Source organism: Pogona vitticeps, chromosome 1, assembly GCF_051106095.1.
Source record: "Pogona vitticeps strain Pit_001003342236 chromosome 1, PviZW2.1, whole genome shotgun sequence".
In the NCBI taxonomy this organism is placed as follows: domain Eukaryota; kingdom Metazoa; phylum Chordata; class Lepidosauria; order Squamata; family Agamidae; genus Pogona; species Pogona vitticeps.
This window is the reverse complement of record NC_135783.1, coordinates 271816550-271832887: the sequence shown is the minus strand read 5'-3', so window position 1 is coordinate 271832887 and position 16338 is coordinate 271816550. Positions and strand designations below refer to the sequence as shown.

The 16338-nt window shown below is 42.6% G+C and overlaps 1 protein-coding gene across 6 annotated transcripts in view; it reads right to left on the bottom strand.

Moving 5' to 3' along the window:
- DCDC1 (doublecortin domain containing 1) overlaps positions 1-16338 on the bottom strand; it is a 443661-nt gene that overhangs the window by 171570 nt on the left and 255753 nt on the right. For all 6 annotated transcript variants that reach the window (XM_072985843.2, XM_078384021.1, XM_072985844.2 and 3 more), the window contains 2 exons: positions 7928-8065; positions 5568-5686 (listed from right to left, as the gene is read on the bottom strand). In XM_072985843.2, coding sequence (XP_072841944.2) covers positions 5568-5686; positions 7928-8065 — 257 coding nt within the window. The remainder of the gene's footprint in view (positions 1-5567; positions 5687-7927; positions 8066-16338) is intronic.

Here is a 16338-nt window from a genome sequence, read left to right as displayed (position 1 = left end):
ATACAACCTTAAACAAACTAAGCCAGAACTCAGTATACACTGTGTTATCTATATTAGACTAGAGCAGTAAAATCTATCTTGCTGAAAAAAATGTGTAAATTTAGCTCTTATCTAATCTTGATTTTGTCTGATCTGATATGTTGATTCTGGCAGAAGATGTAAAAAAATCACTGTGGGCTGAGGACAAAAGTAAGTAGAGATGGATGTGGATTTAATTTTACAGCCTTGGCAGGTATTAAATAATAGGTGGTAATGCTAAGTGACGTCCTAATTATCCGTTTGATAATTGGCATCCCAAATCATAAACAGTATTGAATTCAGAAGGTTGTAGAGACTGAGTTGGATCTTAATTTGGATTAATAGGAGGAAATGTGTGTAAAGGGACTTTCATTCTCCTCAAAGCTTCTCTGCCTTTCTCCTCTCCAGAAGATCAGACAACTTTCAGAAAAGAAGACAGTAGCACAAGAGGGAGTGGGTACAAGAGAACTTTCCCCCAGAGCAGGTTCACAATGTGTGTTGCAGCAACTCCACCCAATTTATCTCCTCCAGATAGATTTTTCAGGGGATCGGGGGGGGAGGGGTTGGGGAAAGACATAAGTGATTAGAAGTTTTCTCATCACTTTGTCATTTTATTATTGCTGTGTTTCCTTCCATTTATATGTTCAGCTCAGAGCTGTGTAATTCATATTCCAAATCTAAAGTGGAATCAATACCAAAAGATATTCCAATCTAACATGTCTTAGCTTTAGCCAAGTAGATGCAGATCACTTTTCTTCTTGCCCTCATCCTCATCCAGTATCTCAAAAAGTAAACTTAACAACAATCCCCTGCAGAATATATGCCTGCAAGAAGCAACATGTTCACAGCCACAAGGATTCATATCTGCCACACTCTTGGGATGTTACACAATGCCCTTATAAGGCTGATGTGCCATAAGCATTTTTTGTAGATTCCTGGGAATAACCACCATGTAGGACACCTTCATTATGAATAAGCAGGTTTACAATTGCAATAAAAAAATAATTTCTAACATGAAAAAAGTCCTGCTGGTAGATGGCTTTCTTCTCTGCTTTCTGTGTTGTTCCAATGCAAACCAAAGAAATGAACATGTGAGTACCAAAACATTTGTAACAGCAACAATTTTCTGAGAGAAGGGTTGCATTTTTTGACAGAATTGCAAGGGTACCAATATTTTTGGACATGACTGTAGATCTATCTTATCGATGGAGGCCCAAATGGTATGAAATACGTTTGACAAGCCCTAGCTGGTGCAAACTCTCAATAACAGCCAGACTAAAGGTATCCAAGTTCTGTTCACCTCCAGCTTTGATTGCTGTAATTCATTTTCATGCAGATCAGTCACTGCAGATCACTCAGAAATAAAGTAGACAGCTACTATGCTACACTGGAAACATTTATTGGGAACATACTGAACCATGCCAGTACTTTAAGTTCCTGGTCTCAAAGTAAAGAATATATTTAAAATCTTACATGACTTAAGACTTGATACTCCGATAAAGATTTTTCTCCCATGCCAGCCTGCTTGTAAATTGAGATCAGCCTTAAAGAGTCTCCCTTCAGTCAACTGACAGGAAAAGGGTTACACTCTTTTCATCTTATTTATATCCTGGAGGGGCTGTGCAGGTAACCTAGGTCTGTGATGCCAAAATGTAAATGCCTGTCCTCATGATAAAGCAGTGGCATATCCACCAAAAAATCAAGCTGGATTTTATTTATTTGTTTATTTGTTTCTTTGATTTATATCCCACCCATTTGGTAGATTCTACCACTCTGGGCGGCTTCCAACATAAAATATGTGCATTAAATCAGTACAAACATTATAACATAATTCATAACAGATACAGTGCCTAAGATATAGAAATAAAATAAAATAATAAATAGGGGAAAAGAAAAGAGAATCAAGAACTGATAGGAGGGAAGGCCTGGATGAACATCCATGTTTCCAGTTGGCTTTTAAAAGTACCCAGCGTAGGGGCCTCGCGAATCTCCGGTGGGAGGTTATTCCAGAGGCAAGGAGCCACCGCCGAGAAGACCCGGTTTCATGTCTTTTCCCTCTGGGCCTCCCTCGGCGTCAGGCTCCTCAGCCTCCCCTCCTGGCTTGCGCGGGTGAGCCAGATAGATCTTGGTGGGAGCAGGCATTCCGTCAGGTATCAATGTCCTAAACTGTTTAGGGCCTTATAAGTAAGCATCAAAACTCTGAAGTCAATGCGGAAACGGATGGGCAGCCACTGCAGCATGGCCAGAGTAGGAGATATGTTGGTGTTTTCTCACTCTAGTAAGGAGTCTGGCTGCTGCATTCTGCACCACCTGAAGTTTCCGCATCAGCCTCAAAGGCAGCCCCACATAGAGTGTGTTACAGTGGTCTAATCTTGAGATTATGAGCGGATGCACCAAGGTGGTGAGCGCCCCAGCCAGGCTATTCGCCCCAGCCGGGCTATCTGCCAGAGATGAAAAAAGGTGGTATGGACAACCGATGCCACCTGTGTTTCCATGGTGAGCGTCGGGTCCAAGTGTACGCCCAAGCTGCAGATCCCACACTTCACAGCCAGGGTCACCCCCTAAACGAGAGAGAGTCACCCAAGCCGCCAGCCACGGGGGCCCCCACCCTCAGAACTTCCGTCTTGTCCAGATTCAGCCTCAGCCCATTTGCCCGCATCCATTGCAGTACGGTCCCCAGGCAGCGCTGAAGGGACAGGACGGCATCACCTGCAGTTGGTGAAAAGGAGATGTAGAGCTGGGTGTCATCAGCATACTGATGACATGATGCTCAACACCCCCTGATGACCCTACCCAGCGGCCTCATATAGATGTTAAACAGCATTGGGCACATAATCGACCCCTGTGGAACCCCACAGTTGAGACTCCACGGGGCCGAGACACTCTCCCCAAGCTGTACTCGCTGGGGACAGTCCTCCAAGAAGGAATGGAGCCAGGCGAATGCCAGGCCACCAATTCCCAACTCGGAGAGCCTCCCCAGGAGGATACCATGGTTAATGGTATTGAAGGCCGCTGAGATGTCGAGGAGGACCAACAGAGATGTTTTGCCCCTGTCAGCCTCCCTCAACAGGTCATCATACAGGGCAACCCATGCCGTCTCTGTACCGTGGCGCGGCCTGAAGCCCGACTGAAACAGGTCCAGGGCATCTGTTTCATCCAAGTGGGCCTGAAGCTGATCAGCAACCACCCTTTCGATCACTTTTCTCATGAAAGAAATATTGGCGACGGGCCTATAATTGCCAATTTCGTCTGCCACCATATTAAGTTTCTTTCTTATGGGCCTAATGAGTGTCTCCCTGAGGGCAGGTGGAAACCTATCCTCAAGGAAAGACCCATTAATTATTGCTGTAGCCCATTCTGTTGTTTTCGGCCTGGCTGCTTTGATTAGCCAGGCCGGGCAAGGGTCAAGAGAAGAGGTGGCAGCTTTACAGCAGTCAAGCACCTTGTCCACAGAATCAGGCATCACAGGCTGAAAGGAGTCAAAAGTCACTGGGCAAGACGGAGCGCTGGACATCTCAGCTCGACTCACTGTGTTTTAAAAAGGAGAGAGCTCCCGGCGGATGGCCTCCACTTTAGATTTAAAGGAAGCTGCAAACTGGTCAGGTGAAAAACTAGGGGGAGGCTTATCACCCGAACCAGTTCTGGATAGATCGCACACTATATGGAATAACTCTACCTGCTGATTTGACGCTTCGCTTATCCAGTTAGTGAAGAATGATCGACATGCAACCTTTACCTTATTCAGGTAAAGGTTAGTTGTGACCTGAACAGCTATCCTGTTATAATCCATTGGGTTCTTCCTCCATCTATGCTCTAGCCTTCTCCTCATTTGCTTCATCGCTCGAAGGTCCTGGGTAAACCAGGGCACTGGTCGAGCTCTATGACGGAGAGGGCGTTTAGGCGCGATCGTGTCTATGGCCCTGGTGGCAGCAATGGACCAGCTGTCCACTAGAGCATCAACAGGAGCGCTAGCCAGGTCAGCCGTAACATCTCTAATGGCATCCTGGAATCCAACTGGATCCAGTAGTCTTCAAGGGCAGACCATGGGAACTGGTCCTTGCTCCCTGCAAGGGGGGAGAGCCACTGTGAGGTTACATTTTATTACGTGGTGATCTGACCATGACAAGGGGACTGACATGAGGTCCGTCACCATCAGATCACACTTGCTCCAACTGGAGGAAAAAAACCAGGCCCAACGTGTGGCCACCCACATGGGTGGGGCCGTTGACATATTGGGACATGTTCAAGGAAGCCATGGTTTCCAAGAACTCAAGAGCTGGCCCAGAAGCCTCTGCCCCCGCATGCACGTTGAAATCACCCAAGACCAAAAGTCTCAGGGATCCCAACAGTGCTGCAGAGACAAAGTCGGCCAGCTCTGGAAGGGAAGTGGCTGGATTGCAGGGAGCACGGTAACCCAGCAAAATCCCAATACCATCCCTAGCCCCTATCGACATGTGGAGTGCCTCTAGACCCAGCTTTACCACCGAGGAGCGCCTAGTAACCTCCAAACTGGATGTATAAACAATGGCTACTCCTCCCCCGCCCCTCCAGTCTACCTGGTGCTGGACGGCATAACCGGGCGGACAGACGAGAGCCAGAGGAGGACCCCTTTCTCTGCCTATCCATGTCTCGGTTATGCATGCCAGGTCTGCATCCTCCTCCAGGATAAGGTCATGAATCACCTAGGTTTTATTGGATACAGACCTGGTGTTCAACAGTACCAGAGTTAGAGTGGAGGGCTGACTGGGCTGGCTATCTTGATACTGACGGTTGGTCAGTCTCAGAACAATGAACAGCTGTCAAACATCTGCTCATTGTTCTTCTGACATGAGTAGGGACCGTGTCAACGCCATATCTCCCTCTACCCATGATCACCGGGATGTTAAAAGGCCCCTCACTGGGCAAGCAGGCCTTCCATTCCATATCAGACAAGAAAGAAGAAAGAAAGTAAAAAGAACAAAAACCCTAAATAATAAACAACTTAGACAAAAGTGCATAAACAAAAACAGTATTAACCAATATTATAGTTAAGAATCCCAATACCATGCCAATGCACCATCAAGATGCATTGTCAGCTCCCACATTACCACAATAATCATGAGCTGTCAAGTCAATTATGACTCCTGGCAACTCTTTTCAGAGTGTTCTAGGTCTAGAGTGCTCAGATGTACTTCACTGTTCCTTTCTTCTGGAGTCATCCTGGGACTGTGCAGCTTGCCCAAGACTACACAGGCTGGCTGTTCTGGGATGCAAAGTGGGAAACTAATCTCCTAATGCCAACCTTTTATTGCTATCTTTTAAAAGACCAAAAGGACTGAATCATAGCTATCCCAATGTACAGTAAACATATATATCCCTCTCATGCCTTTTTCCTCCTCAGTGGTTTGGGGGAATCTTCAAAAGTGATTAAAATACATCAAGAAAGTAAAGGCAATGACTAATGGAACTGTTATAATAAAAAGAATGTCAAGATAAAGATATTTTAAATATTGTAATATATTTCATCTGAGAATATTCTAAATAATGATGTATAAAAATGGCATAAATACCTTTTCTGCAGATTTAACTTATAGCCTTCCACAGGTATGCCGTCTTGAATCACAATTCTGATTGGATGACCAACAGCTAGACTGCTTTGTGCTATAGCTCGACTAAGAATCATTCCATCCTTTCAATGAATGGGGGGGGGGGGAAGGGTTTGAATAAGTTAAAAGAACCAGAAAATTCAACAATGTGTTACAAATAGAGAGGTCATTATGCCTGGATAACTCAAGATATTAACAGTTGGAGAAACTGAAACACTATCCACAACTTAGCAGTCAATGAGCCCTGCTCAGAACCAGTGATCTTCTGTACAACAAGGGTGGCATTTTACAGTTCAGTGCAAAATAGAACAGACCCTTGATATCTTCATTTGTCCTTTTCCTCTGCATATTTCACAGTGCAACGATTCAGGGTCCATAACGTGTCACTTGCTATACTTATAACTACAGAGTTTACTTGAAATATGTATGCAAAGAAAAAAAAGGTCAGTGAACTGCAAAGATTGCAACAGATCTATAACCATTGAGTCAATTTAAAGTTTTACTTCAAGTCTGAAAGAATGTTGGTTAAGCATTCTTAAAGGCTTTTGTTTTAGAAATGGCAGTTTTGCAGCAAGCACACAATAGCTAGGGACTATTGAAGGGCCGTTTTCTCAATACTGTACTAGTTATTGTTATATTTTTCTTTTCATTTAAGAATTAAGGCTGCAATTCTAAATACACTTACTCGGACTAAAAATGGTTGTAACTGGATAACAACACAACGTCTAGTATTCGCTATCAATATCAGGACAATTAAATAAAATGATATCATGTTAATAAGCTATGGTTCCTGTCCACAATCTGTATCAAATGTGACCCTTCCTATTTTACCGACTGCTCATTTCTGCCTCATCTGCTGTCAGTTACAGATTAATCTTTTACGTCAATATTCAGTCTTCAGCTTAGTGAACAAATTATCAGTCTCTCTTACTGAGAATATTCTATCAGTCTAGTTCTATTACTAAGCAGAGTGAATGAGCTGCCTCACACAATAGGTTTGGCTCTGAATGGTCATGAACAGGTCACCAAACTGGTTGGGCCAGGAGCCTACTGCTTTTTGTTAGGTATGGAAGTGAAATCTTCAAAGTCATCATAGCTAATCAGTAAGGCGCCTGGTCACATTCCTGGTCATGTGACTTGCACTTTATTAATTAGCCACAGTGGATTCCACAATTTGGCCTCCACATACAGTAAACAGTAGAGCAGGCATATGTCTTCCCGCAAAGAGGACAGACCTCTATTTTAAGAGCCATTGTCCTTTTCTGTGATACATGTCCTTCTTTTCGGTGAGATATAAGATTTTATCCCAAATCTTGTGATTTTGCACCTGACATTCTATGCACTATACCACACTAGCTAACAGGTGATATACCCTTGTTGAACCAATTAAACCTCAAAAGCAGACTACCTTTTGAGTCCTGCATAACTCTTCACCAGGCTGGGCTTTGCAGAATCAGGAGATGGGGGAAGAAAAAATTCCCCAGAATCAACTTGGTCAGAAACTGAGGCAAGAGGCTTTGATGGATCAATGCATCCAATAAATCCACTCTCCTTTTTAAAGCAAAATTTCAGGGGATTCATTTTTTAGGAAAACACACAAATTATGCACTTTGATGTAACTACTGATGCACTCCAGGAAAGATTTTGACAAAACTGCAGTTTATTTTCTATCTATATAATTTTTTCCAGTAAACTGCAGAATATACAAGGCATGTGACACTTTAGAGTTATTTAACATGCAGGTTAAACCACAAAGCCTTTGGGCTGCAAGGTCGAAAGACCAGCAGTTCGAATCCACACGACGGAGTGAGATCCCATCGCTTGTCCCAGCTCCTGCCAACCTTGCCGTTCGAAAGCATGTAAAAATGTGAGTAGATAAATAGGTGCCACCATGGTGGGAAGGTAACAGTGTTTCGTGTCTAGTTGCGCTGGCCATGTGACCATGGAAACTGTCTATGGACAAACTGGCTCTACAGCTTGTAAACAGGGATGAGCACCCGCCCTAGAGTTGGACACGACTAGATTAATTGTCAAGGGGAACCTTTACCTTTTTATTCATTGGCTTTATATTGCATCTTTCTTTCAATGCTGTGTCCCAGTGTGGTTACCAGAGTCACAATCTTGTGCTATATGGAGAACAGCAGTGCATTTCTACTTAAATTTATATTCATAATGTCTGTTTGTGATGATATTTGCATTCAATGCAAAAATGTCCTTTTTTGTGAAGAATGTCCTCCTTTTCAGTGAGCATGACTAAGTACAACATACATAAGCATACACAAATATAATATTGAAGCTGATACTGTTTCTTTTAATTGTGCTACCTTTGTGACCAGCCAAACATTAGAAAGAGGCCAGCATGCAGTGGCGGATATTAGATCTTGATGGTTATTTTGTTTGAGAATATCTTTCTTCATATTTTCCATGGTAAGAGACACAAGAAGAACCATCTGTGGGTCGCGCTACATCAAATAAAAAAAATAATATCATGTTAACTCATACTTGATGCCAGGATAATTTTTAAAAAAATACATATACGTATATGTAATATTTTACATGGCAATAGAACACAATCCTACAGAAACTAAACATTAATGTAAGAATGAAGAAATTGTACGGAGAAATAGCATGCTGTTATTTGCTGTTACTATACGAGTTTTCCCCAGAACTATTGTCTGTTCCATTTTCTTCTTTGGGGAGATAAAACATTTACTAAGTTTACTCAGAGTACCATTTAATAACTATTACTCAGAACTAAGGCCCATTAAACTCAATGGGATTTATATCCAGAGAGTACGTACAGGATTGTAGCCTATATGTGTGCATGGCATTAAAGCCACACCATGTAAGATTGAAAAGGGAATTACTACTCCCTTCCTTGCTACCTGCCACCACCACACACTTGCCCCTGCCCGATCTCTTCCTGGACATGCCCCCCACCAATCCCAATTCTGCATAGAAAAAACAGGTGACAGAGGGAGAGGGCAAAGATTACAATGATAGTGACAGTGGTAGCAACAAGTTATTTTGAATCCCTAGTGGCTTCCTGACTGCCTTCAGAGTGTGGCTGCACTGGTTGCCTAAGGTTTGGCTTTTCAGAGCCTAGACATGGTGGGACACACATAGCCATGCTTCAAAAGTAAGAAGAGAAGCAGCAGAAATTCCAAATAATCAATCATCACTGTTGCTGCCTTGCCTTTCTTCTTCCTCTGCTATGAGTATTGTTGGCCTATGACTGAGCTAGCCCAGCGTGCATAAATCAAAACACAACACCAGTGCTTAGAACAGAAAAGGCTACAACTTTTTTGGTAATAGCAGCAGCTTCTCAGACTTAGCACAGGGGATTGAACCAGTTCATTGACTGACCAAATGCCACCTAGTGGCAACCACCATTTCCTCCAGACCTAACTGGAGGGGAACCCAGGAATGGCAGTCTCATGGAACTACATGGAAGTACACGATTTGTTGGTCTCTGTGACCCGAAAGGCATGGCTGGATGTCTGGCTCCCAAGCTAGGCCAGGAGACTGGCTCCCCAAGAGACAAACCAAGGCATGCAGGTACTCCCGCCTGGTGCACTTTCACCAACTGGATCAATCTCAAAGCTTCCAACCATTTGCCAACAAAATTATGACAACAATACAGAGTCAACAAGAACTCCTCACCAAACTATACTAGATACTGCTCGTGTTTTCGCAGCCTAACACAAAGGATGCCAAGAACCTGACACAAGAATGTCTCAATTGTAACTGTCACCACAACCCCATATATATATCATAATGTTCTCCATAACATCATCAAGAGAGAGAGAGAGAGAGAGAGATAAGGAAGGAGAGAGGGAGAGGGATAGAGGGAAAGGCCACCAAGTAACAACAAGTGGAGGCAGCAGTGCCCATCTGCTTTTAAATCAAGCTATGACACACCATAACAACTCCCCCAACCAGCTCCCTGAAAAACCCCGCCCATTATTTATTTGTTTTTTTGTTTTTTTGTTTGTTCGTTCATTCATTCATTATGCTTTATTTCTCCCAACAAGGGACCTTTCCTACCATGTTATCCAATGGCTTGGCTGTTGTAGTCACATGCTCTTGGTCTCCTAGCACCCCCTGGCACTGGCCACGTGGAGCCACAATGCTGGGAGGCCAATTGCACCACAGACATCCAGCCGGGCCATCATGCCAACAAAAACATGGGCCCCAGGTGAGTCTGGGATTCAGCTTTCCCATGTATCAGTGGCAGAGAAGCATGAGCAGTGAGAGAAGGGTGAAAGAGATTGGGAGCAGTGGCAATGCTTTCTTCCCACATCAGGTTGGTTGTGCAACTTGTGCCAGCACTGGCCACTACAGACATTTATAGATGGAAAGAACATTAGAAAAAGAATAAAGAGCTACTTTAGAGCAGTTTTTAATTAGGATATTTGAGATATTGCAAATGGATCTTTTGACAACTAAAAAGCCCAAGACAAAAGTGAAATACTAATATTATACCGTATTCTGGGCAATCTATGGCCTTGCCATGACTTATTCAGAATACTGTCAAACACACAAACATACAAACAATGAAGAAAGACATCCTTGGCCACAGCTATGCTTGATTTGCTATTACTTTTTAGCCATCTGCAGCAGTACTGAGAAGAGAAACCCCACCGTTTTTGTACAATGGGAATGAATGTTCTGCTAATCCCACAGTAAAGGCAGAGGGACTTAAAGCAACTCATGTACTTGCCCTCTCCACTCTAAGTTGCTATCACAGGCAACACAACTGTGTAGAAGATTGTTATAGTTGGAATTAGAAAGAGCAGTCGTTATGATGTGCATAACACCTGCTGCAAGTCCCTGTGTCCTCTTAGCAATGCCACTGGCTTTAATCTTACCACTTTTGATTTTGTGGTGCACTGGGGAGGAAATATTGTCCTCTTTGTATTCGTTTGGGGTTGGCACCCAACACTAATTCCTTGCTGTTCTTTGAGAGATATAATGCTGGATATTACCTAAAAACACCAGATAAAGAAACAACTCCACACCCCTCTAACCTGGCTTCAGATGACATTACAGTTCTCACAGAGCGTGTAGCAACAGATACAAGGAATAATGGCATTAATCTTTTTTCCTTTACATTTCTAACATTTTTCTTTATATATACTCAGCATTATTGCACCAAAGAAACAAGATTCATAGCTTAAGTGAAAAAAAATCTACCCTGACTAACACAGATATACCTTTTGATTAATATACAAAACTTTTCAATAGAACAATATCCTGAACTATCCACCTATCTTTGGAACCTTTATTTATAACATTAGAAAAAGAAAAGGCATTTCTCTTCACCTACAGCCATTGTAATAAGTCCTCATTCATTCTTAGTAATTTTTATTACTTGATCTATAATTGTCTTTCTCACACAAAAGGGAGTCATGGCAGCTTACAATGAAATAAAAGAACAACAACAACAAAACTGAAACAGAAACTGAATACAAACAGAAAGTTCTAAATAAGGAAAATAAAGTACCCAACCACATTCCACAGAGCAAGGTCAGTTGCCAAAGGCATGCCTAAATGGAAACCTTTTTGCCTCTTAGTGGAAAGACAACCTAAACTACCTAGACTAGTATCCCTCAATAGGGAGTTCCAGAGCCTGGAAATGGTCACTTTCTCACATCCCCACTACACGTGATTCAAAAAATGGTAGGACTAGGAGAAGAGACTCCCACAAAGATCTGTGCAAGCTTTTATGGGGAGAATACAGACCTCAAGACTAGGTATATCTAAGGGGTATATCACTGTGATCACATCAGACACCTCCAGGAATATTTGCAGCTGGGCTGGGACATCCATGCTTTAACAAAAGGAGGAAAAACGCAAAAGAGGCTCCCCCTCCTTCATTTTCATGTTCTTTCATTGACCCGATAGAGAATTACCAATATTCACGAAAGAGAAGCACATGAGAGTTTTGTGTCCTTTTGTGTTTCCCTCTTTTGTTTAGCCTTTCTTTCACCTTTTTTCTATCAAATCACCCAGGAAAATTTTCATCCAGTAACATCGCATCCAGTCAGAACATCTGGGGTAGTGGGAATTTTTAAGCTATAAAAAGGCTTGACTTAGATTGAACCCGGTGAGAATGTCTTTATTTGTTTCATTTGTTCTCTGTGGGAGTGTGACCTTCTGGTGTCCTCTTGGACAGCCTATACACAGGTAGTTGGATAGACAGCACCAACGACTCTGAAGAAGTTAAAGCTGAATTCAGAAAAACTTAATAATTTTTTTTACTAGGACCAGTTTCCTATTTTGGGATGAGAATACATTACTACCTTGAAAGAGTTCAGATCTCCAGGGCTGGATGAACTGCATATGAGAGTACTGAAGGAGCTGGCCAAAGAATTTTCGGAACCACTGCCCATTATTGTCCATTATTTTCTTGAAATAATGGAAAACCAGTGAGGTGCCAGATGATTGGAGGAGGGCTAATATTGTCCCTATCTTCAAAAAGGGCAAAAAAGAGGAACCTGGGAATCTGGAAGTTGAGCCATATCAACTGGACTTCTTTCTTATTAGGTTGAAACATTTCACTATGCATCCAAGTAGCTTCTTCAGTCTGAGGAGAGTTGGTAGGAGCCCCTGATATATCCTCCATATTGGTTTCATTTCCTCCTGGTCTGGACAGGCTCCTTAGATGGACAAAGGATGGGGGGTGAGGGATAATCCCACTTCTGCAGTCCTTCTCCACCCATTGTCATTGGTCGTTAACAGTCGTTAACAGTGGTCTTTCTGTTGGATATGGTCCTGATCTTTCTGGGGACAGATGAAAAGACAGCATGATAAACAGGAGACAGATTGTGTCTAATGGCTCAGGACCACAATCAGCAGTGTTCCTTTATTTGAAGGACAAAGAGAGTGGTCAGGGAGCCCTTACATGTGCATATAGAAAATCCCTCACTCAACAAGGGTGGAGGCCTTAGACACAATCTGTCTGGTATTTACCATGCTGCCCTTTTAAGTATCAGGTGGATACACAATTGGCTACAGAACCATACTTAAAGGGTTATGATTAATGGCTTCTTCACCAGCTGAGAGGAGGTAACAAGTGGGCTACCCCAAGGCTCAGACCTGGGTCTGGTGCTGTTCCACATTTTTATTAATGACTTGGATGAGTCACAAAATTGGGTGGAATAGCTAATATCCTGGAAGACAGAAAGAAAATTCAAAATGATCTTGATAGGCTGGAGCACTGGGATGAAAAACAAAAGAATGAAATTCAGCAGGTATAAGTGCAAAGTACTGCACCTCAGAAAAAGAAAGCCAATGCACAGGTACAAAATGGGGTATATTTGGCTCAGCAATACTACAAGTGAGAAGGATCTTGGAATTGTCATAGATCACAAGCTGAGTAGGAGCCAACAGTGTGATGTGGCTACAAAAATGGCAAATGCTATTTTAGGCTGCATTAACAGAAGTATAGTTTCCAAATCTCGCGAGGTGCTACTTCCCTTCTATTCAGCACTGGTTAGGCCTCACCTTGAGTATTGTGTCCAGTTCTGGACACCACACTTCAAGAAAGATGCTGAAAAATTGGAATAAATTCAGAGGAGGGCAAAAAGGATGATCAGGAGGCTGGAAACCAAGCCCTATGAGGAAAGACTGAAAGAACTGGGCATGTTTAGCCTTGAGTAAAGAAGACAGGAATGGAGTAGCCCTCATAGTCAACAAACGAGTGGGAAAAGCTGTACTGGGGATACAATCTCAAAAATGATAGAATGATTTGAATACGAATCCAAGGCAGATCTTTCAACATCACAGTAATCCAAGTTTATGCACCAATCACCGATACTGAAGAGGATGAAATTAACCAATTCTATGAAGATTTACAACACCTTCTAGAACTGGCACCAAAGAAAGACGTTCTTCTCATTATAGGGGACTGGAATGTTAAAGTAGGGAGTCAAAAGATAAAAGGAACAACAGGTAATTTTGGCCTTGGAGTTCAAAATGAAGCAGGGCAAAGGCTAATAGAGTTTTGTCAAGAGAACAAGCTGGTCATCACAAACACTCTTTTCCAACAACACAAGAGGCAACTCTACAAATGGACATCACCAGATGGGCAATACCAAAATCAGATTGATTATATTCTCTGCAGCCAAAGATGAAGAAGCTCTACACATTCAGAAAAAACAAGACCAGGAGCTGATTATGAATGAATGTTAGAATGTTTACTATTCATTTAGATAACCTTTGGCACATGACATATTCACCCTTCTTAGATCCCTGTTAACTCAAGAATAATCTAGAAGACTTTCAGAATTGTGTGGTTCTAGACGTATAAAAGGCCAAAGCCCTGCAAATATTTCACATGTGTAATGTTTTCTCTAAATATTAAGTTGGCAATGGAAAAATCATAGGCAATAGGGGTTGATTGAGATGAAAGTCTGAAACCACTCTAAGTAGGAAGGGCAAACCCAGAAACATCATCACCTTATCCTTATAGAATTGCACAAAAAAAGGTGGAGCATGCCTGTGAGCACACAGCTCTCCTTACTGAAGTTAGTCCAACTAAAAACACAGCCTTAAGCATAAATAATTTGAGATCCCAAGTTGACAGTGCCTCAAATGGTGGCTTCATAAGCTGGCTCGGCTCCTGTAGTAGCAAGACTCATGTATCAGGATAGACATTTCTCAGGCCCTTCAGATTTTTTTTAAAGGATTGGATTAACTTCCAAAGGGAATACAGTGGTGCCTTGCAAGACGAATGCCTCGCTGGACGAAAAGCCCGCAAGATGACTGGTTTTTGCGATCACTGTGGTGCCTCGCAAGACGGTTTCTTCTATGGCCATGCTTCGCAAGACGGGTTGTGTTTTTTTTAGAACGATGCCTCAAGAGATGAATAAATTTCATTTGTCTTGCAAGGTTCCCATAGGGAACCTCACAAGATGATTTTTTCGCAAGTCAAGGATTCTCGTGGAACGAATTACATTAGTCTTATGAGGCACCACTGTAATTTTCCCCCATTTATATTTATAGTTCTTCCTATCCAATGATTTTGTGACTTCTACTATAATTCTATTCAATTGTGGTAAATTCTCCATGTTGTTAATCTCAATCAGGCTAGATCTGGGTGAAAGATTTTCCCTTTCTGTTATGTTATCAAGTCCAGGATTATTAGCAAGTGATAAATGCCCACTGCCATCGCCCTCAACGTTGCAAATCAAGCCTGATGTGGCCACCATATGGCAACTATTATTGCATTGGACTTCTCTTTGTGGAACCTTATTATGTGTAACAAAGGAATCAGAGGGAAGAGGCAAATCAGCATCTTTGACCAACATGCCATAAAGATGGTTGTTGTGGGTTTTCCGGGCTGTTTGGCCGTGTTGTTAAGGTTTTTCTTCCTAACATTTCGCCAGTCTCTGTGGCCGGCATCTTCAGAGGGCAGGAGTCAGAACTCTGTGCTTTGGTGCAGTTTGTTTACTTGCCATAAAGATGTCTCTGAATGAATTCTCTCCTCCACCTGCCCAGCAGCAGTACTTCTTGCATTTTGTGTTGCTTCTGTTTGCAAACGTTATCAAGTCTGAATGGCCCTGAGAGACTGAAAATGTCTTTGAACTCATTTGGAGACAACACCCATGCATGAATTTGCAGCTTCTGCCTGCTCAAATGATCAATTATTTGGTTGTCCACCCCACCACGTGTTATCAACATGTCTTTGCACACACCACTCCCGTAGTTGGTCCACCAGATATGAGAGGGACATAGAGTATATATGGCCCTGTTTGTTTATGTAGTACATAGTGTACATGGTGTTGTTGTTATCTGTGGCCACTTGTACTACTTTCCCAGAGGTGATTGTTTTGAATGCCTGGAGGGACTTCATTATGGCTATCATCTCTACTTTGTTTAAAAATCACTGGCTTATATCATGAAAAGACAGTGTTTATAGCTAACTATAGTGAGTATACAAATGCTAAAAAGATCAAATGAACACAGTGCTGAAAACAATAAGCAGCAACAAAACACATTCAAAGCAGCAATCAGTTTAAAGACCCCACTCAGGCAGCCAGTTATTAAGGGAAAGCCTGCTGGAAAAGAAAAGTTTTCACCTGTCTGAGGACAGTAAAAATGGAGCCGGCCTGGCCTCCTGGAGGGAGTTCCAAAGTTTGGGGGTGGCAACAGAGAAGGCCCTTTCCTGTGTCCCCATCAAACACACCTGTGAGGGTGGTGGGGCTGAGAGAAAGGCCTCTTGTGATAATCTTAACATTTGAGCAGACTCATAAAGGGAGATGTGGTCTTTGAGATAGCTTGGGCTCAAGCTGCTTAGGGTTTTAGAAGTTAGAACCAGCTCTTTGAATTCTGCCCAGAAATGAACACACAGCTAGTTGAGCTGCTTCAACAGGAGGGTTATGTGGTCCCTGTGATCAGCCCCAGTTAGCAATCTGGCTGCTGTTTTGGACCCACAGAACTTTTCTGACAGTTTCCATAGGCAGCCCCACATGGAGTGTGTCAGAGTAATTCAGCCAGGATGTAACTATTGTGACAATGCACCACTGAACCTATCAAGTTTGCATCCATAGTTATTTGGATACTGGGGTGAAACTGTTTAAGTGGTCTTCTCATTGTAAGACTGGGAGGGTTTGTCGAACATACTATCTGTTTCGCAGGTTCTTGGGTCACAGTTAGCTTCTTTAGATTGCTCTCAGTCAGAATGTTGAAAGACAAAAGGTACCAGATTTGGAGAGATCTCATACTCAAG